Source organism: Tympanuchus pallidicinctus, unplaced genomic scaffold, assembly GCF_026119805.1.
Source record: "Tympanuchus pallidicinctus isolate F22 unplaced genomic scaffold, pur_lepc_1.0 scaffold9, whole genome shotgun sequence".
Classification (NCBI taxonomy): Eukaryota; Metazoa; Chordata; class Aves; order Galliformes; family Phasianidae; genus Tympanuchus; species Tympanuchus pallidicinctus.
Genome location: NW_026294813.1, coordinates 16,179,538 through 16,201,429, shown reverse-complemented (window position 1 = coordinate 16,201,429; position 21,892 = coordinate 16,179,538). Strand labels below are relative to the sequence as shown.

Here is a 21,892-nt window from a genome sequence, read left to right as displayed (position 1 = left end):
TATAGATGGAACACAACTTTAATTTTGTAACTCTGCAGCTGCAAGCTATATACAAAGCAAGTGCTCGAGTGAAGAAAGAGGTTGAAATTCTACAGAAGAGTAACTGATACACAATTATCTTAATCCTTAAAATACAAAAATGCTGCCAAAGACCTCAAACAGAGGCAGCACAAATATCCCCATAATGAAATTCAGAAGTCTCCCTCATTAAGGGAGTCACAAGAATCACTCACAATACAAATGTAACCTTTGTGGATAGACTAGATCTGGTCAGGTCTCTGGGCACTCTTTCAAAGTATTTTAAAATGGATCTATGTGGAAAATGAACAATTGAGACTATGAACAAACATCTATTTACTATTCTTTGGTAATTTACTCACCTTGGACTAACACCAGTAGCACTGATGAAGGGACAAAACAATGGGCTCAATGCTTTACAACAGTCCCAGAAAACACCTTGAGAGAACAGTAGCACTTCTCCTTGGCTGAGCTGACAGTACAACAGGGAAGGCTGGAGGAATGACCAGTTACAAGGTGTCTGTGAAGAGAGTGGGCATCACCCACAATGCTACGCTCAAGCTAACATTGTGTTGTAGCTTCAGCTTCCATGGGAATGTCTGTTACTTAACACTTGATTGTTGTTTAGGGCTTGTTTCCCAGTACTGCAAACTGGGCATTACTGAACATAAAAGTCAATAGTTTGATTGCATGTGATAATAAACATGAAAAAAGTAGTCTACTTAAAAGAGGTGAGAAGTAAAATGAACAGCTTCCTACAATCAATAGCAGCACAAGATCCCATATTCCTGAAAAGCTGAATAGCAGGAAAAGAGGACTGAAGGTCTGCTACAATTATTTACCTCCTCTCCTTGGTGCCTAATGCCAGATAAACCAGCCTGTTCCCCCCCCTCAGGAACAGGCTATTACACTATGTAATCCCATCAGCAAAAGATGTAAGTCAGGGTCTCAGTACTTGGCATTACTGATGGAGATGCTGCGTACAAAGACAAGAGGGACTGTAAGAACACAATCAGACTGTGGTAAGTAGCTCTGATAAATCTGGCAGGAACTCTTGCAGGAAATAGAGTCACTCTACCATGGCAGCTGTAATCTCCAGCAGAGACAGAAGAAAAGAGCATGTCCCAGTCTTGCCTTTTCTCCTCAGCTTCAACTGCTCATTTGGCACCAAAGCAGCGAGGCCAAGGCATGCACTCTGCTCCAACATTCATCCCAGCAGAAGATGGTAACAAGGCAAGAGTTCCTGGTGCCTGCTGGAAGGCCAGGAATAGCACTCTGGAGCCCTGCATTTTAGCCGAGTATTAGATAAGATCACATACTGAAGTGCATACACTTCACAGCTGGACCCAAAAGGCACTGGATCTGTTCTCCCCACCCATAGTCCCAAGCAAAATTCAAGGGAGTTCAAACAGGGAAGGCAGTAGGGGAGTCTGGGAAAGACTGAACACCTCCTGCTGCAAGCTAGATGACAGTGGATACTAACGCAACATGAGCTAACAGCACGTTACCTTGCTACGTGGTAAGCTTTCAGCCTGCACTAGACAAGTCTGAGACACGCTCTTTAACCTTAGAGGAAAAAATAGTTTCTTTATTCCATTGGCTTATCAGAGCAGATGGCTAACGACCCTAACAACCAGAACAGACATAAAATGGAAATAAATTCCATAGCCTGGGACAAAAATCCTGGGCTTTAGACTGTCTGAAAATAACCCAAGAGCTACCACATCAGCATACTTGGGAACCCTGGCTTGCTTGGAAAATAGCTTAGTTCATTTTTTCTTGTCATTAAAACTCGTATCCCTAGCCCCCATTTCCTTTCATCACCACTGCAGGCCCCTCAATGCAATGTTATTCTACAACAGCCACACTGCAGAACAGCCCATTCAAACTCCAGCTGTGCAAGCTGATACCTGGATCAAGTACAGGAACAGAAGATCATGTTTTTGCTCCTGGCACTGCTGAAAACTACAATTAAAATGTAAATGCACTTTTGAGAACTCCTGTGCTTCTGCAGTTTGGACTTGATGGGTAGTACCCCTGGGGAGTCTATCCCTGGGCTCCAATGAGTACAGCTTAAAATTACTGTATTCCTTTACATATAAACAGTATCATTAGAGTTGTACTTTTAAAAAATAAGATCAACCCAGGCCAGGGCCAGGCTCTGCAGATAAAGTAGCTTATCTCTTATAAATATTTCTAATATTTTCTAATTACAAGTAGTCCTCACTCCAGGTAACGTAACTGACACAAAGTACCTGCACACACACAGCCCCCAGACTTTCACAGAAAGTGCAGGAGCAACCACTCTATTAGAAAGGAATCCTACCTCGCAGCAAAGTAAGGGAGGGGGCGCGTGGCCAAGATAGCCTAAATGTGGGGAGTCATTCAGAGTAAGGAAAATAAAAAGAGATATCAAATACCCATCATAGAAAGGATCAAGGAGGTTAAAGCAAAGAATTGGTTCAAAGAGATGTATAAAACTGTCAGAAGCCAACAGAAAACTCTGACAAAAAATAACTTGCATTTAAACCAAAATTCAATGGCATCACACAGTTTCATTCACTGTTAAAACAAAGGAAAAGAAAGAAGAAAACTGCGTAAGGATCAGCATTTTTTAAGAGTTATCATTAGCTCCAGAGACCAGCGTAATTCCCGTGAAGTCCTGATGGAAGGGGGCCGCCTGCCACGAAGAGCTTTGTTCCAGACGAGTCGTAGCAGTGGGTGTAAACAGCATTCGGGAAGAAATTAATTTCAGAAAAATAATTCCTCCAGGTTTCATCGTGATTCTGTTGAAAGAAAGCTGAGATTGTTATTTTTGCCAAACAGAAAACCTAGTTCCACAGCAGCAGAATGTAGTTTCCAGGGCCTAAAAGGGATCTCTTCTGTTAATAATCTCTGAAGCTTCAGGCAGATCAACTTCAACTGGAAGATACCAGAGACTTCCTGAAGCTTTTTCAGAGGTTTGCACAAAACATTGGAGGCACATGGGGTGAAGGGTAGGGAAGAAACCAATTTTCATTAGTTTTTAAAGTTGCACAATGATAGAAAAGATAATTGCTTTGTCCAACTTCTTTCCATTAACTGATTTGTAGCAAAATACAGGAAACTGACCTCAAGTGCCTACCATAGCATTACTTCAGAAAGACACCGTTTTTAAAATTGTGTACAGTTTAATTAAATGTCTTAATTTGAAAATCAGTTTAAATTAGCACGTCTTACAGGAAGACAACATTTGAGATGTTGACAGCTAGAAGTCTATGCTTTTGACTATAACAAAAGATATAAAATCTATGAGTCAGTTACGAGCAGAGTAGTCCGCCTTACATTCAAGCAACCAGCTACTCAAGACCCCTCACGAAGTGCCTGTGAAAACAATTTGGCAGCATTTCGTTTTCATTATTACAGCTACATGACCATAGTTTTACTGCCGTGCATTTCGTACAGTTACCATAAAAACAACTCACTCGAGCTCTGTGGCTACAGGCTACTCACCAGCCAACCTTTCCCTGTAGTCAGTTTCAGAATTTCACTTCCTCCTAATTTCTGCTTCTGTCCATGGCAGGCACGTGGGGGCCTTTCATCCAGGAACCTCTGGGCTCTGATATCATAAAACAGTAAGGAACCATGCCCTGTTCCCACTGTGATGATGTGTTCATAGAAGCTCACTGATCGAATGCCTGTCAAACAGAGAAATGTCATACAGTTTAGTGAGGATGAGGAATGCTTTGGTTCTGCAGTGCTGTTGCATGATGTGTAATACTTTCTTTAATAAAAACTCCTACCAGTATTTTCCACAGTATATCAGTTTACCCACTGCTGTGGAGCAGTGCAGATAAATCCCACTTGTACTAGTGAAGCAGCAGCTTCAATTACACATACTATTCTCCTTCTTCTCAGAGGCCATTTGCTCCACTGATGGCACAACAGTACAATGCCACACTTTCAGCAGGCAACAGCTCTGCCAGGAAAGCAGAGGTCAAGTTCAAGAGAAGCCTTGTTTTGACTGCAATGAGCCTTAAGTAAATGCAGCATAGAATCGCTCAGGTTGGAAAAAATCTTTAAGATCCAGCACATAACCGTGCTACCCTACCTCTAACAACCCTCTGCTAAATCATGTCCCTGAGCACCGCATCCAAACAGCTTTTAAACACGTCCAGGGATGGTGACTCAACCACCTCCCTGGGGAGCCTATTCCAGTGCTTAACAACCCTTTCTGTAAAGAAGTGTTTCCTGATATCCAACCTAAACCTCCCCTGGCACAACTTGAGGCCATTTCCCCTCCTCCTGTCACCTGTCACCAGTGAGAAGACACCAACCCCACTCTCACTGTAAGCATTCAGATATTGGAAGAGAGCAATAACGTCTCCCCTCAGCCTTCTCTTCCCCAGACTAAACAGCCCCAGTTCCTTCAGTCTCTCCTCATAGGGCACATTCTCCAAGCCCTTCACCAGCCTTGTTGCCCTTCTTTGGACCTGCTCCAGCACCTCCATGTCCTTTCTGTACTGAGGTGCCCAAAACTGAACACAGCCCTTGAGGTGAGGCCTCGCCAGTGCCAAGTACAGGGGCAGGATGACTTCCCTAGTCCTGCTCACCACCACTCCTCATACAAGCCAGGATGCCACTGGCCTTCTTGGCCACCTGGGCACACTGCTGGCTCATGTTCAGCCAACTGCCCACCAGTACCCCAAGGTCCCTTTCTGTCAGGCAGCTTTCTAGCCACTCCTCCCCAAGCCTGTAGGGTTGCCTGGGATTGTTGTGACCAAAATGCAGGCCTTGACACTTGACCCTATTGAAACTCATACCTCAACCTTGGCCCATCAATCCAGGTCCCTCTGCAGTGCCCTTCTCCCCTCAGGCAGATCAACACTCCCTCCCAGCTTGGTGTCGTCTGCAGACTTACTGAGGTGCACTCAATCCCCTCATCAAGATCCTTAATAAAGATGTTAAATAGGAGTGGTCCCAGTACCGAGGCCTCCTGGGGGAGGCCACTCATGACCAGCCAAAAACTGGATTTAACTCCACTGACTACAGTTCTTTGGGACTGGCCATCCAGCCAGTGCTTCATCCTGGGTTCAGTACTGGGGCCGAGTGGCATGACCAAGTACGTGGCAACACACATTGAGAAGAATGCTTTACTGGTGTTTCTCCACGAGCTCACCCCTACCTAGCTACCTGCCAAGTTGTGCTAAATGGCCACGTAAGAAAATTACTCTCAGCTGCCATCAAATGCATTTTGCTGATCAACAAGAGTAGCTCTATGCATACATAACTACATAACAGCTAATCGTTTTGCTAAGGGACATCAAGATCTTAAATAATTTTGAAGTCTAAGAATAATTATTCAAGACTCTCAAATAAGTGCACGTTCTTTACAGCTGGCATCTCTAACACTTCACCTAGCAATGAAAGCAGAGTAGGTATCCTACAACCCAAACACCATCACATTTCTCAGGTCTGAAGGAGGAGATTCTGTGTGCCTCTATATAAGAACTTGCAAGGCATCCTGCCACCTATTCCCTATTTATTGTGCAAAAGTTTGCTCCGTGTAAGTACCCTACTCCAAACTACCCCTTTACACATGAAGAAATTCCACCATTTCCATGCTTTCCATTCCTTTATAACATGATGTTGGGCTGAGTTATACACTCTTTGATTTCTTGGGCCTGTTTAAAGCATCACTAAATTGCAAGTACTCAAACAGGAGGTTAAAAGATCCACTTGCAAACTGCTGTCACTATACTGAGTGAAACTGGAAGGCAGTGAAACTTGTATCATGCTAGAGTACACAAAAGATAGGACACAGCCAGGGGGTTTCCACCTTTAGGGTCCTAGCTAGAAACCCACCCTCATCTTTCCAATTCCATAACCTGTTATATCCACAGCCACACGCATCTGCAACACACGCTTAGAACAGGGAAAGCTACATTTTGTCATGCTTCAGAAAGGAAATGAAGTCTGCAGGATATCAGGTGGGAAACACTGTGAAGTTCTCACACTTACTACATTAGATTTACCAGATGCATACAAAAACGTCCAATTTAATTCACAGCTATAAATGCACATGAGTATGTCAGAGACATCTTTCTTCCACCCACTACAAGGTCCTGGCTCTAGCAGACAAATACATTCAGGAGGCTTTGAACACTCTGCAATCAGCAAAAGCAGTCACTTGAGTAAGAAGAGAAAGGCACAAAAGGACACATCCTCTATTTCTGCTACAAGTGCTTTTGACAAGCAACCCACTTGCTTCACAGAAACAGGTGAAGTAGCACAAATGGAGACAACATACTTTTCAGGGCTATATATTGGTTGAAAAAAAAAAAAAAAAAAGACCCACAGATCTGTATTGCGTATTTCTCTTTAACTGAATGAAACAGAGCAATTGTGAATAAGAGGCTTAGAATGGCACTTCTCAGCTCCTAAGGCACTGAAGTACCACCTCAGATGAGTAATATTGAACTAAAAGCACAACCTGTGCCTAAAACCGACCAAGGAAAGCTCTCTAACATTCAGAACACTGTATTACTATCTACAGGCTTGAAGATTTGGGCCAGAAAATTGAGTCTCAGCCCCAAGAGACAAGGAGACCCTACATACTGCAGATGTGCACTACACAAAGAGCAGACACAGAATCTGAGCTTCATAAGCTCTGCCTGCTACATTAACATTGCTGCTGTCAGGATACAAGTCAAGGGCACAAGAAAGCACACTATATGCCAGCCAAGCAGAAAGCAGTTGCTCTTGCTGATCAAGGACTGGAGTTCAGGGCCCTGCATTTTCCTGTGCAGTTGTTGTGAAAAGCAGCACTTGCAAGAAACACTAAAAAGCTTTAATTGCCTTCTGCGAAAAGCAGGTGATTTACACTAGGAAAAAAAAACAGCCCCAGTTCCAGACTTACTATGTCACCATCTTTCTTTGACCTGCTTTTACACACAACACTAAAGAAATTAGTGTGAGATTCACATATTTGTACTCTTTATATTGTATCATCCACATCCACATCTTTTCTCTACATTGGAGAGATATGAGTTTGAAGGGCACTGAGTAGATAAGGAATAGATTGCAAGTCACAGCAAAAGGGTTGTGGTCGACAGCTCTGTGTCCAGGTGGAGGCTGGTGATGAGTGCTGACCCCAAGAGTCCCTCTCAGGACTGGAACTCTTACATTTCTGTCAGTGAAACAGGTGAAGGGATTGCGTGCACCCTCAGCAAGTTTGCTGATCACATCAAGCTCCATGGCTCCATACAGCAGAAGAAAGGGCCGCCAACCAAAGGCATTCTGACAAACTCAAACAGCAGACCCATGTAAATTGAAGGAGGTTCAACAATGTTGCACCTGCGTCAGGGCTACAATGTATACAGACTGGAAGAATACCTCCTTGAGAGCAGCCAGGCTGAGAAGGACTCGCCGGTTCTGGTGTACGAAAGCCTTTAACATGAGCCAGCAGTGAGCACTTGCAGCCTGGAAGACCAACCACACCCTGTGCTGCATCAAAAGAGCGGTGGCCAGCAGAGCAACAGAGATGACTGCCCCACTGTACTCTGCCCTGGTGAGGTCCCACCTGGATTACTGCATCCAGGTCTGCAGCCCCCAGCTCAGAAAAGCAGTGGAGCTTTTAGAGGTCCTTCCAGAGGAGGTCCACAAAGATGATCAAAAGGCTGGAGCACTTCACCTAGACAGACAGGCTGAAGGACAAGGCTCAGTCTGGAGAAAAGGCAGCTTTGGAGGGGACCTCACTGCAGCCTTCCTATATTTAAAGAGAGATCATAAACAAGAGGGAAATCAACTTTTTTATGGGTAGACAGTGAGAGGACAAGGGGAAAAGCTTTTAAACTAAAGGAAGGGAGATTTTAGATCAGATGTCAGGGAAATGTTTTTCACTGAGAGGGTGGTGAGGCACTGGAACAGCCTGCCTAGGGTGGTTTGGATTGCCCTGTCCCTGGAGGTGTTCAGTGTCTGGCTGGATGGGGCACTGGGCAAGCTCAGATAGTTCCTGACAACTACAAAGGCCTGGGCTGGTGATCATAAAAGGCCTTGGCTGGAAGGGGCATCAAAGATATTTAGGTTCCAACCTTCCTCCTGGAAGCAAGGTTGCTGGAATGAGACATCCTTCGAGGACCTTTCCAAATCAAGTCTTCCACAACTCTGTGACTCATCAGGTGCACGTGGAAGCAGACAGTGTGTTCAGGTAACACTTAAAACACTTGAAAATCAAGCCATATTTTAGTCCAGGAAAAAACAACCTACTTTCTAGAGATGCTGCAGCACACCAAGCCCCAGTGGGATGAATAGAAAATCGAAGCACACAGAATCCTGGGAAATGGTAACACTTAAATGCCTACAACTGAGGCTTAAAGAGAGATGCATCCACTGTACATAATCAAGTTTTGAAAAAAGGTCTTTTCTAGACTCCAACTTGTGCCCCAGACATACTACCTGCACATAGATCATTCCCATCAGGATGATGACATACTTGGGCAGAGACTTCCAGCCATCACTGAGAAACACACTCCAGTGTCTTGATACTTCTTCCCTACGATATCAGAAAGACAGCATGCAGAGGACCTCCACAGAGTCCTCAATGACAGCGAGGTCAGTGGTGCCGGTACGCTGCCAGGGCTGGTGAAGTGCTATTTTTCACTCTGAAGAAAATTCTCCCATATCTGAAAGCAACAGGCCCTGACATTTATCTGGGAACAAACTAGTAAAAGAAAGAATTTCTTGACCCTAGTCTATAGGCCTCTTCTTCTGACAATCCAACCAGTGAAGATACGTACGCTCAGATAAGTTAAATAAGGACTAACTTTTTAATGATGGATTAATATAGTTTAAAGTGGGGTACTGCAGCACAGTGTCTCTTCTCATGCTTCCAAATAAAGGTCATGGGGAGAAGTGCATGGGAGCACACACCCAGCAAGCCCTTATACTTGGCCCTGGTGTAAGGTTCAACTGGACAGACTGCATCCACAACAGAAAAAAAAATAATTACAAAGGAGTATTGCTTTAAGAGTAAGTTTTTTCATAGGTAAAATAAATACATACTGAAAATCAGAAGTCTCAGTTGTGGCTTTGAACGTAGAGCAAGACTGCACTCACACCACAGACTTCAAATATGATAGGACAGAGCAGACAACATGCTTTTTCCTCTATTCCCAGAGAAAAATGCAAGACTAGACAATATTAACAGTGATGAGACAATTGCATTTGCTTTCATATGAAAACAGAGTATGAGATTAAAAAAATCAGAAGCAAAAGTATTCTTAAAAGTTCTGTACTTTTTAGATAGCACATGGCTTAGCTCAGGCCCATCCCAGGCCATCCTCCAGCTGCCCTGCCATCATGGCCATAGCTCTCCTCCATCAAGCAGCCAGCTGCAGCCCTGAGTTCATGCATCCATCACTAAGCAACCAAGCACCAGTGCACAACTGGAACTGTTTGGGCTGAAGCTGGGACATGGAGAGGGTGTAGAGCAGTGCTAACTCAGATTATTGCAACACAACTTTATGCTTTTTGATACTGGATAAACACAGTTCTGAGAACAGCAAAAAATATGTATTTCTCTCTATCAAAATTTATTAAGATGTATCTTAAAAGAGAAGAAGATCCCTCACTCTACAATCACACCTCACTCATGTTGTTGTCCCAGATTTATTGCCTGGTGTGCAGTAAGTCAATCATCACACACACACACGAGAGACACTGCTTACTTATTTGAGATTATGCAAGCCTGGGCGCTCAGTGATTTCCCACAGATCAAGCACATGCACAAAACTACCAGCACAGTATTTATACACAGAAGTTACAAAGTTAGAAATACTCCAGTTCATTCTTTTCACAATTTTACTGGTTAGTAGCTTCCATACAATTATATGGATTTGTGGACCTTGGGTATTCTTGCCAAGCTGGCAATATCCCCAAGGCATCCTGATTAATTTTCCCCTCAAGGCCTACAGGCTCTGGCAAGTCCCTGATTAGGGAAACTAAGTATTTATTCTTCTGATACCTACTGTAACTATAGCTCAGTCTGTTTAGAATTAGCCTTCAAAAACATCATTGCTTTTTGGCAGTGAACATTTGTGAGCAAACATTTTCAAGGATGAAACACAGGAAGAGTAAAATTTCATTAAAAAAAAATCTCATTAAGAATCGCACCCATTTCCACTGCACCTGACAGATGCACTAGTTCCACAAAAACAAGATCAAATATCCCACTAGCTGTATGTTTCAGTTGTTCTTTTTATGTTTTAATTAGAAGATACTTTAAAACAAGTTTTGCTACTTCCACACATTAACTATATTACACATAACTTAAATGCAGCCCAAGACTCACTCAGTACGGTCCCTGGACTCACATGGTTTAGCTGATCATAAAAGATCAGTTGATTTCACAGATTTCGTCAAAAGAGGAAAGAAAATTTTACACAGGGTTTTTAAGTGAGCTGTTTAAAAAACAAAACAAAAAAAAACCAACAACCAAGAAGTACTTGTCTTACTGAAGACTTAAGTTGCTACTTCTGCAAGCAAAAAGTTCAAAGCATCCTTTGACAAGTTTCTTACCACTGCCCCGCTCTTTGGAACAGACAGATTTAACGTTGTGAGATGGCTGCCTTGGATCCAGGAAGGAGACATGTGCCTGTGATCCTACTGCATACACTGACCACTCCTGACCATAAGCCAAACACACATTCTCCCTGCAGTATGGCAATTTTGTGGACAGTAACTGGAAACAAAGAAGAAAAAAGTCAACCCATTACAATAAAAGAGCAAGAAATCAAAAAAAAAAAAATCTGTAAGCTATGTTCAAGGAAACAGCAGCACAAGAACTGCAATTAAAAGAGTTCAACATGAAAACAGAATTCAAGAGAAAAGCAACAACCTGACTCACATGAAAGAGACAGAACACCTTACCTGAAGCAATCTGAGATGCTAAAGGCTGGGCTTCAGAATTTTGCAAAGAACAAAGGATATTTTAGCAAATTGTTCTGCATTTTTCTCTGCTGTTGTTATTGCTTTAGCAGATAAACAGATGCACCTGCTCCCTGCTGAAAAGGCTCACCTTATGTACAAACAGAGATAGGTCTTATTTTAATCTACAGTCACACTTCAGCATGTTTAACTTCCTTTACAATCACTGGTAAATAAGTACTCACTCTCTGTGCAATAGCTCATTCAACTCATGCAGAATCAGCAGAAGGCTAAGAGCGGTGTGTTCACCTCCTGAAGCTTTATTTATTTTTGAGGGGTACATTTTATTTTACAGAAAGCTTTTAACTATTTTACACATGCTGCTTTCCACGAGCATTTAAAGCAGATGGAAAACAACAAACAGCAGTAACAGCAGACAATTTTCAAAATGTAACACCAAAGCAGAAAAGGTACCTTTGACAGCGTGTGCTCTGCTTTCCAAAGATGAAAGTACCCATCTAGGGACACTGCTCCCAGCTCCTATTAAATAAACAAGCACAGTTAATTTCTGCGTTACAAAAGCCTTTAAAAACATCACACACTGCTGGGCATGATATCTATTTCACCTGTAATCCTGTACATGCTTCTACAAAAAATAATTTTCGCTTCCTATTGATCTCGATGGAACACAAGTTACAAAGGTGCTAGGTAGAATAAGAACTATTAAAACAACCAAAAATAACTTTGGTTAGATCTCGTTGGACAAACATGCAAATTATTAGACATTATAAACTAAAGTTGGCACCTAGCAGCTCCCACACTGATTCTGACTCTGGCATTAATTTACTTGAAAAAGCTGTTTGAAGTCTCCATCACAGAGGAGTGATTAGCATGATGAAAATGCCAGTAGGAGCATTGTGCTTCTAAGAGCATGCTCTTTTTGACTTCAGATTTCTGTTGTTTGAGGGCAGAAATTAAAGAAGGAAGAGCTGCTATTCCTACTTGCTCCAGTACAATTCATCTCTAGTATTAATAAAAGGTCAGCACTGGAGAGGTTAACATTTACTATTTGTCAAAAGCCAGTAACACCAAAGCAAACACTGGTGCTTGTCCTTTGTGTCAATCACCCCACCAGCTGAACAATTAATAACAATTCAGACATCAAATCAGGAACTATCTGAGTATTAGCTGGTCTTCATGAAAGGTGAAGGAAAGCAACGTGAGCATTCAAGGCCAGCTACAACAGTTGGTTTTGGTACTACTTGTGGTTCCTGAAGGTGCTCCCCCTTGCCCCCTTTGGGGTACAAATCAAAAGTCAGACTCACAGCAGAACTGTTCCTTCTCAAGAAGCACACAAGTCTTTTCAATTAGGGGGGGAGGGGACAAAAGCAGACAAAGCAGATGAAGATAACATCTCATATGGGAAAGACAAAAGGATCACTACACTGCCCCTTAACACAGTTGGATTCAGAACACTTGATTTAGATCACTTTTTTCTAGTACCTCTGGACAATTTTAGGCATTTTCAACTGTCTTGAGTATCTGACTGACCTTGTTTTTATTGTTGAAAGCCAGTGCTCGAACTTTGCAGTTGTCAGGATTGGTGTTCTCTTTAGGGATATCCTTCAGAGCCCTGTGTGTTATGTGGGCATAGACAGGAACTTGAGACAAGTTGTGCCTAGCATCGCTTTTGGACAGCACATCCTCTGTGACTTCCCAGAGACCCATTGAACCATCTCGAGAACCTGAATAAACAGTAACAGCATTTCACATATATAAAAACATATATACAAACACACAGATAAAATTCCCCCTGTGAGAAACAAACTGTAATAAACAACACAGTCAAAACGTTAGGGAAAGAAATCTACTGCTTTTAGTTGAACTCAACTGAACGCATTGTTGGGTGTCATTAATTAGGATTAATAATATGATCTTCCTGAGCTATAAAGTTATAATATTGTGACCTTGTTTAAGTGTTTCTTTTTTTTTTTCCCTGTACTTTTTTCTAAGTATGGAATCTATTTTCAAATAGACCAGAATGCATTAAAGAAATGCATTATGAACCATTAATGATTCATAAGTGAAATAAACTCTGACATAACTGAACAGTCAACACATTTAGCTCAGCTTACCAAGGCTATGTGTGCTAATTCAATACAAAAAGCCTCCCAGAAAATGTAGTTATATTTATGTCAATTTTGAATCATTTGATTTCTCTCACTGCACAAGTATACAAATGCATACTTGTGGACTAAAAAGAAACAGCTTTTTTAAGTAACAATTTTACTGTAAAACAGATTTGATCCAAACTTTTAAACCTGTACAACATCTTCGAAGAACTAAGAAACTTAGGCAGAACAAGTTGTATTTTTCTAAGAAATCTGGAGATATTAAGCCAAAATATGAATCAAAAAATAGGTGACAAAAGCTGAGTCTCTTTGGTTCATAAGTCAATGAAGACCTAATCCAGTGCTTATGTCCTTCCCTTCTGACACATATAATTACATTTCAGTCAACCCTGACAGATTTGACTCAAAACTCAGTTTTTTCCCTACACCATTTAAAAACCACTTCCCTTCTCTCACAAGGAAAAACGAAGTTACATTTCCATGCTTTGAAGTCACTAGAAAAGACTGACCATCTTCATCAGCCTGTTAAATTTACAGATTTAAGAATCTATAAATCCTTATGGCAAACTCACAAGGAGCAAGCTACAAAGACAAGTAAGTAAGCCATCTTCCTGCAGTAGTGCCTACCAATACATCTTGTTGCAATACTGTATAGATGTCTTTGCCCCTTGGCAGATGAATTCGCTGAATTTGTCGCTATCACCCACTAGACTGAAAGAGAACTTCCAGTGGCATAGCACAGCAGCAGGCAGCAAATGACAAAACATGCTGCCACTCAGCTTACACGCTGATAGCTTCTAATACCACCTAATCTTGTTATGGAGACTGAATGCCCAGCAGTAGAATTTCCAAATATCTTGACTCACTTTAGGAGGAAGCAGTCCATTTTAATAGCCCTAACAGCCACAAAAAGACAACGCACATTGTTTAACTGGTTAGCCCTGAAGCCAAGAAGAGCATTATTTGTTAGCTTAGGCTCATCCTGAGAATTATTCAGCCCATTTTGAAACCTTTGGCATGGAAATCCTTGTCCAGTCAGTACAGCAACTGAGACATTCTCTCTGAATCATGGCTACTTAAAGTTAAGAATTTTAATTTTATACTCACGGAGCACTGATATACACTGCTATATGTTTTAGAAGAAAATCCTTGTCTTGCCCTTACTGAAACTAAGTAGTAAAACTAATCAAGCCCATGGCCCAGTTTGCTCTCTTCCAACAGTTCTGACAGCGGTGAGATGATGTACTGTCAAAGCTCTAACCTCAGGCTGGAAGAAAACAGTATTTTATGTCAGATGAACAAATGCTCATCTCTTGCTTTCTACGTCATCTAACCTACCCCAAGAAATCTGAGTTTTGAAACAAGAGTTCTCATTTAGTTTCTCAGTTCAAATAAAGATATTTGCTAATTCCTAAACATCTGGAGCTTAAATATTCCTGGTTAATTGTTTCAGATAAAAGTATTTTTTTTAATCTTGCTGATTGAAGTGCCAGAGGTTAGTTGTATTTGCTTCCTCTCAGTGTGATTGGTGAAGTTCTCAGGAATTCAGCTTAGCATTCAGACCTACTTCTTTGCTTTTGACATGTCTTCCCTTGGTGCCTCTCATCTGGAGGCTAGAACTGATATCCTGCTAGAAGTTTCACACAAGAGTGAACATGGCACTTTTTACTCACACCTCCACTCAACAGTAACTGCTATTCCTCATGCTGTGCCCCAATGTGACCTTATCTCACCATTGAAAAACTAATAATCTCTGCTGTTTTCTTCAGTCTTCATAGCAGACTTAAAATTACTTTTTTAATACAGACTTTTAAATCAGAACCACACGAAGACTGGCATTAATAAATTCAAAATCAAATTCCAGGATTAGCTTTTTTCCCTCTCTATAAAAGAAAATCCTAACCCAATTAACAATTAACGTTAATTTGATTTTTATATGAGACAGTCACAATATTCTATCATCTCAGTTTGACAACCATGTGAAACATTATATCCTGTCAGCACAGAAAGACAGAAAGCTACCATATAAATGCACTGGAATATTGGTACTGTTGCCTTTACGCAAGTAATTCTTTATGAAATTATGCTGGTTATCCCACAGGTTCCTAAAAAGTCACTAACTGACCTTTTCCATTATTGGTTTTTATATTAGCTGCAGGCACGTGGCACATACCATCTGCTGGGAAAGTAACATGATGAACTGTAAGCAACTAAAAAGGCTCCTGCAATGCATTGAGGACAGCTTCCTGGACCTGTTGCTCACCAATGCAAATGAACTGACTGGTGATATCAGGATTGGAGGCTGCCTGGGCTGTAGTGATCATGCTGTGGTTGAATTCATGCTCCAGAAGGACGTGAGACAGGCAAAGAGTAAAGTTAGGATGCTAAATTTTAAGAAAGCTAAATTCCAGCTCTTAAGAGAGTTCATCAACAAAACACCCTGGGAAACTGTCCTCACGGGCAAAGGCGCAGAACAGAGCTGGTGAATCCTTAAGGAAGCTCTCCTTAGCATGCAAGCGCTCTCCATCCCCATGTGTAGCAAGTCAAGAAAAGAAGGCAAGAGACAAGTGTCCTGGCTTTCAACCAGGTCCTGCTAGTCAAACTGAAGAGCAAGAAGAAAATGCACAGGCAGTAGAAAGAGGCACAGGTACTGTGGGAAGAGAATAAGGAAGCTGCTAGGCTGTGTGGGGATGGGGTTAGGAAAGCCAAGGCCCAGCCTGGACTGAACATGTCTAGGGAGGCCAAAAAGAACAAGAAAAGCTTCTGCAGGTACCTCAACCAGAGAAGTCTAGGAGGGCATAACCCCCCCAGAGAGTGACACAGGCAAGCAGGTTACAACAAACAAGAAGGCTGAGGTACTTAACTTTGTTTTGCCTCTTCTCTGTCTTCTTTGTTAACTGCTTGCCACAGAGCCCCCAAATGGTTGGTTTGGTAGGCAGTTACTGGGCAAGCAACGCCCCTCCCACCGTAAGCAAAGATCAGGTTCATGACCAACTGAGGAACTGGAACATCCACAAGCCTATGGATCTCAATGAGATGCATCCCAGAGTCCTCAGGGAATTGGCCAATGTAGTCACCATTCTCAATGATATCTGAAAAGTTGTGGCAATCAGGTGAAGCCCCTGGTGACTGGAAAAATGGCAACACCACATCCATTTTTAAATAGGGTAAAAAGGATGACACCAATATCTACTGCTCTGTCAGCCTCACCTCTGTGCTGGAAAAGATCATGGAGTAAATCCTCCCAAAGGGGCATGGATGGCAGGGAATAGATACAGGAGAACCAGCACGGATATGATGGGTAGACTGTTTGATGAATGAAGGCTGCAGGATTGAGTCCAGAGAGTGGTGGTCAATGGCTCAATGTCTGGCTGGAAATCACTGATGAGCAGTATCCCACAGGGGACAGTGCTGGGATCAATACATTTTCATCAATGACATCAGAGGGATCAAGAGTATCTTCAGCAAATTTGGTGACGACACCAAGCCGTGGGGTGCAGTCAACACAGCAGAGGGAGGGGATGCCATTCAGCAGGACCAAGACACATTGAGCGCTGCGCCCAGGGGAACCTCGTGAGGCTCAGCACATCCAAGCGCGAGGCGTCGCACCCGGGTCGTGGCAACCCCCGCTGCCAGTACGAGCCGGGGGACGTAGGGACAGAGCACGGCCCTGCCGGAAAGGACCTGGGGGTGCCGGGGGATGGCAGCCGGGCGTGAGCCAGCAGTGTGCCCTGCGGCCCAGGCAGCCGGCCGGATCCTGGGCTGCATCCGAAGCAGCGGGGCGAGGGAGGGGATCCTGCCCCTCTGCTCTGCGCTGTGACACCGCACCTGGAGCGCCGCGTCCACAGCTGGAGTGCTCAGCACAGCAGAGACGGGGGCCTGCTGGAGAGCGTCCAGAGGAGGGCCGCACGAATGGTCAGGATGGAGCAGCTCCCTGTGAGGACGGGCTGAGAGCTGGGGCTGTGCAGCCTGGGCAAGAGGAGGCTGAGCGAGAGCTGAGGGCGGCCTGTCTGTGTCTACAGGGGGCTGTAAGAGAGGTGGGGACAGGCCCTTTAGCGGTGTCTGCTGTGACAGGACAAGGAGAAATGATTTCACACTAAAAGAGGGGAGATTTGGGCTGGATATAAAGGAAGGTTTTTGTAATCAGGGTGGTGAGGCAATGGAACAGGTTGCCCAGAGGTGTGGATGTCGTCATATCCCTGGACAATCTGATATAGCTGTGCATGTCCCTGCTCATTGCAGGGGAGTGGAGTAGATGACCTTTAAAGGCCCCTTTCAGATGTGAGGATTCTATAAGTCTATAAACAGGCTTAACTAATAACAAACTGGTTATACAAATTAAGTTTTCATGAAGAGTCTTCATAGGATTTCTGGAAAAGAACATTGTTCTGCTGTATTCCAGCCCCTCTTGAAATTCTCCCTCATGCAGAATCCTTCTTTGTAAGTCACTGTTTAGAGACCTACTCATGACAACATCTGTTAAAAAGACAATAAATTCCCTCTATTTCCAGAAAAATCATATCTAGGTCAGGGACCTACATATAAAACAACACTAAGCACTGCACTAAAAATCCAGAATAGTTCAAATAACCAAAGTAGTTCCAAATGGCTTCAAATGCAACAGTATTCAAAACAGATCCTACTGACTTAGAAAATGAATTTAAGATACTAAAAAGCTACATGAAAACTAAATACTATTTACAGCTCAAAAACAAGAAATCCAAAGTTCTGAAGGTGTGAACTCCAACAGGTTCTTTGAAATTTTCCTTCTCATCCCCAAGATGAGTTTTAAGTAAAGACCCACACAGCTCTACTTACAATACCAGGCATGCATCAAGAAAAGCATTTATACAGACCAGGTTTAAAGTGACTTCCTGGATCAGCATGAAACATTTAAGAAAATGGTTTAGTGACTACAGCGCATTGCTCTGGGTTCAGGCAAACTCAAGACTTAATTTGTCTAACCATAAGCTCCATTCAAACATAGAGATAGAACTCAGACTGTGAATGGGCTGAAACCTCTTTCATGTGCTTCACTCTCAGGTAGAAACTGGGGATGAAGAACCACAAGGTCTCACCAAAAGGAGCCAAAGGAAAGAGTCTTGCAGCAGTAGGCCTGTCCTGTTTTGGCTACAGATTGTGGAGCCCGTAGCATAATAAGGTTTCAGCACAGAATACTGAAGGCCACAGTATTCAGCGTGAGATCCTTTGCCTAATTAACCACAACATCAATGCTAAATTTAACAACAGTGAGTACAACAGTGAGCTCTTTCCTTCTCCCAGTGCACTCGCTGGAAATCAAACAGAAGCATTTGGAACAAGGATACTGGCAGATGATCACCACTGCCAGAAGTGCTCTTGTGCACTGATAAAGGCATTTCCTTAAGGCTTGTACTAATGCAGTATGCCAGTATAATAAAATATTGATAGAAAAAAATGAATTTACCAGAAACAGCCATAGTATCACTGATCCATGCAATTGAAAATATCCAGTCCTTATGTCCATCCTAAAAGGAAAAAAAAGTCAGACTTGCTGTGCCATTATATTCAGAGATGTATTCTTCATTTTCCAGGTTAGTACAAGCACAAAAAAAAAACCAAAAAACCCAGACCTACATTAAAAATATCATACAGGTAAAATTCCAGTATGAAGCTGGAGTAGCTCACATATCCAACACCAATTTTAAATTTATTTTCATAAAGCTAAACATACAATTAACAGTTAGAGAGCAAGTAAGTCATAGAAAAACGGACCTCGAACCAAAGCCAAACTGATCTCAAATGTATGGACTTAGATTTCATTTTCAAAAGCAGTGTTCCTTACCTTCACAAAATAGATATTTCCTAAAACACATCTCCCTGCTACAGATAATAAACTAAAACTAATCTTACTAAAACTGTTTACAATATATGAATAATTTTTCAAGACTATTAATTCAAGAATCTTCTATTTAGTATGTAAAGAAACCTGAGGGAGGAAAAGTCTCCAAGCCTTTAGTTATGTTTGAAAAATCTGCAAAGTCACAGCAGCATGTAAGCGAATAGCAAGTCATAAAGATCTTCACAGCCAGCTGCAGGAAGGCTTCACTATGTGCTACAGCTGAAACTCTGACCTTTGCTGTTGTGATGAAGTCCTTATTCAAAAGGAAGGAGAAATGACAGAAGGACTAACAGGACATCACCATACTCATTTCAGCCTTTTTCTTTTCAAGAATGGATATTTTAAAAAAGCATGATGACATTTCAGAAATAGATTCTGGTACAGCTTACATCAAAGTGCCATAAGCCACAGAGATAGAATTAATCCTCAAAGCCAAGTTCTGCTTCTGGAATAACGCATATGTAAGCTGCATTGGAAAAGGAAACACTTTAACAACGTGCATCATCTTTCCAGTTTCAAGAGCTTTTTTGCTAACAGTTTTGTGCGTCAGTCTCAATCTTCATCATCATAATTGAAATGACACTCTAGATTTTGTTACAATTTCAATGCTTAAAAGTGATCTGAAGTGGACCTGAATGAAGGCAAGGAAAAGGAAATCAGAACTACCTCACATGTTTAAGATACTTCATTAAAGAAAAGACTACATCAGTAGTGCTTTGAAGCTTTCAAAAATTCAGGAATTTTTCACTCTTCACTACAAAACTCAGAAGTCTTAACCTTGCCTCTGACTGGCACTTCTAAGACAAAATTCTTACAAGTAACAATAAATTTTCCCAACTATTGCCACTTACATCTCCGACACAGACAGGATCAAGTGTAGGCAGACGATAAATTGCAAGACTGTTGGGGTTGTCGCCACCTGTAGCCAGAAGGGTTCTTGAGGGGTTGAGTTCAATGGCGTGAATCCCACAGCCCTGCTGGTTCACCATGCCAGGCTCACGGTCTTTCAGAATAGGAATCTTGGTAATTTGACCAGTCTGGACATCTACCACAAATAACTGGAAAAGAAAAGAAGAGTACATAAGTCACCATTAAACAAAATTCAAGAAAACAAAGCATTCAAAGACATTTGGTTTTGATTACTCTTTCCTCTTTTTTCTCCCGAGGCTGAAATCCACAAATGCTGCAAGTATGGCTGGAAAAACATGTACAAATTGCTACTTAAAAGAAATAAAACCCGCTTTAACTAAATTGGTTTATTTCAACAATACTACTTGGTTTGCAGAGCAACGGAACAGAAAGAGAAATCTTACATAGAAGGCTTCTCAAATAACCAAACACTCAGTCTAAAATGTATTACCTGTTCAATACTTTGAGAAAACAACATTGTTTTCAAGTTACTCTTAACAAGTGAGAAAGATAGATCCACCTCAAAGCAGCCAGTAAGCCCAAGGGCACTTAGAACAAGTCTGTGGCTGCACAGATAAAGGTACACAGCACTGCCAGAGTGAACAGCTATGCTCATCAGCTGGCAAAAATAAAAGTTGTATGTCAGTGTTACTCTTCCTTTGGCAGAAAAAAAAAAAAAAAGTAACAACAATTATGAAGTCCTACAACTCTTCACCCATCACTGAACACTGAGTTATGTCAGTTCAAACATACAACTGTAAAGTTTGCTTATAGTTTACTATAATGGTAAACTACAGTTTAAACTACAATTATAGCAAAGTATGGTTTACATTGTCCAACAAAGTCTAACTTCATTCACACTGGATCACTTCATAAGTGTCCAGAGTGCAGCTGCTCCAACAGACAAACTGATTTAACTGAAAAGAACCATGCAGCACAGGCTAACAATCTTCAGTTTCCAGGAGAAAAATGTGCCAGATGAGCAGTTTATAAATGCGTAGCTAATGACAATAGGCAACTTCTGTCAAGAATGTTTTGTGTCAACAGAATTTCTGTCATTAGAGAGGCCACATCTGGAGCACTGTGCCCAGTTCTGGGCTCCCCAGTTCAAGAAGGGAGCTACTCAGAGAGACCAGCAGAGGGCCACAGAGGTGGCTGTGGGCCTGGAGCACCTCCTGTATGAGGAACAGCTGAAAGAAATAGGACTGTTCTGCCTGGAGAAGAAGGGACTGAGAGGAGATCTTACCAACACTTGGAAATATCTAAAGAGTAGCAGTCAAGTGAATGTGGCTGGGCTCCTTTTTTTTGTGGTACCCAGCAACAAGACAAGGCGGAATGGGCACAAACTTCAACACAGGAAGTTCAGTATGAACATGACAACAAAGTCCTTTACTTCGAAGGTGACAGAGCACCTGCAGGCCTTCCTCTGCAATCTCATGTAGGAAACCTGCTTTAGCAGGGCATAGGACATAACGATCTCCAGAGGTCTCTTTCAACACCTGTGAATGCGTGATACTGTGGGAAACACAAATGACAGAAAAGAAAATGGAATATCACAGAGCATACCTGGCTCCAAGAAAAGTGTACAATTGCAAATCGGGATTATAGTAGAGTTTGGTTCCCTCACCAAAGTCTGTTCAAGTATCATGTTACTCATCCCATCAATATATCATTGTTATGTTCTATGTAGACTTACACCAACTTCAACCCACAACTCACTCTCCTTTGTAGTCATCAGTCTTGCACAGAGATCACAGCTCCTACAATTGCTGAATCTTCACCTTCAGTTCTTTATTCTGTATGCAGACGCAGGGGGTGACGGAACAGCTGAAGTGCAGCTGAGCAGGCAGAGGTGGAGGACACTTCTCACTCCCCTCAGTGCAGCTGAGCGTCCAAACCTACTGATGAACACTCAGCATACAGAGCAGCCCTAACTTCATCCCCGGAAACCAGTTGTCCTGTTCCTGCAGTGTAGGCATTAATTTCTTCTCCTCTCATCTCTTTCTTCAATTCTTTCTTTCATCGGAAGATCTCAACACTTCCCCCT

At 42.2% G+C, this 21,892-nt stretch overlaps 1 protein-coding gene across 3 annotated transcripts in view; it reads right to left on the bottom strand.

The window, feature by feature from the left end:
• Positions 1-21,892, bottom strand: part of DCAF12 (DDB1 and CUL4 associated factor 12) — a 29,895-nt gene continuing 8,003 nt past the window's right edge. For all 3 annotated transcript variants that reach the window (XM_052670671.1, XM_052670672.1, XM_052670673.1), the window contains 7 exons: positions 19,788-19,994; positions 18,502-18,562; positions 12,475-12,668; positions 11,398-11,463; positions 10,576-10,738; positions 3,511-3,695; positions 1-2,804 (listed from right to left, as the gene is read on the bottom strand). In XM_052670671.1, the coding sequence (XP_052526631.1) occupies positions 2,646-2,804; positions 3,511-3,695; positions 10,576-10,738; positions 11,398-11,463; positions 12,475-12,668; positions 18,502-18,562; positions 19,788-19,994 (1,035 nt within the window). In that variant the 3' untranslated portion in view covers positions 1-2,645. The remainder of the gene's footprint in view (positions 2,805-3,510; positions 3,696-10,575; positions 10,739-11,397; positions 11,464-12,474; positions 12,669-18,501; positions 18,563-19,787; positions 19,995-21,892) is intronic.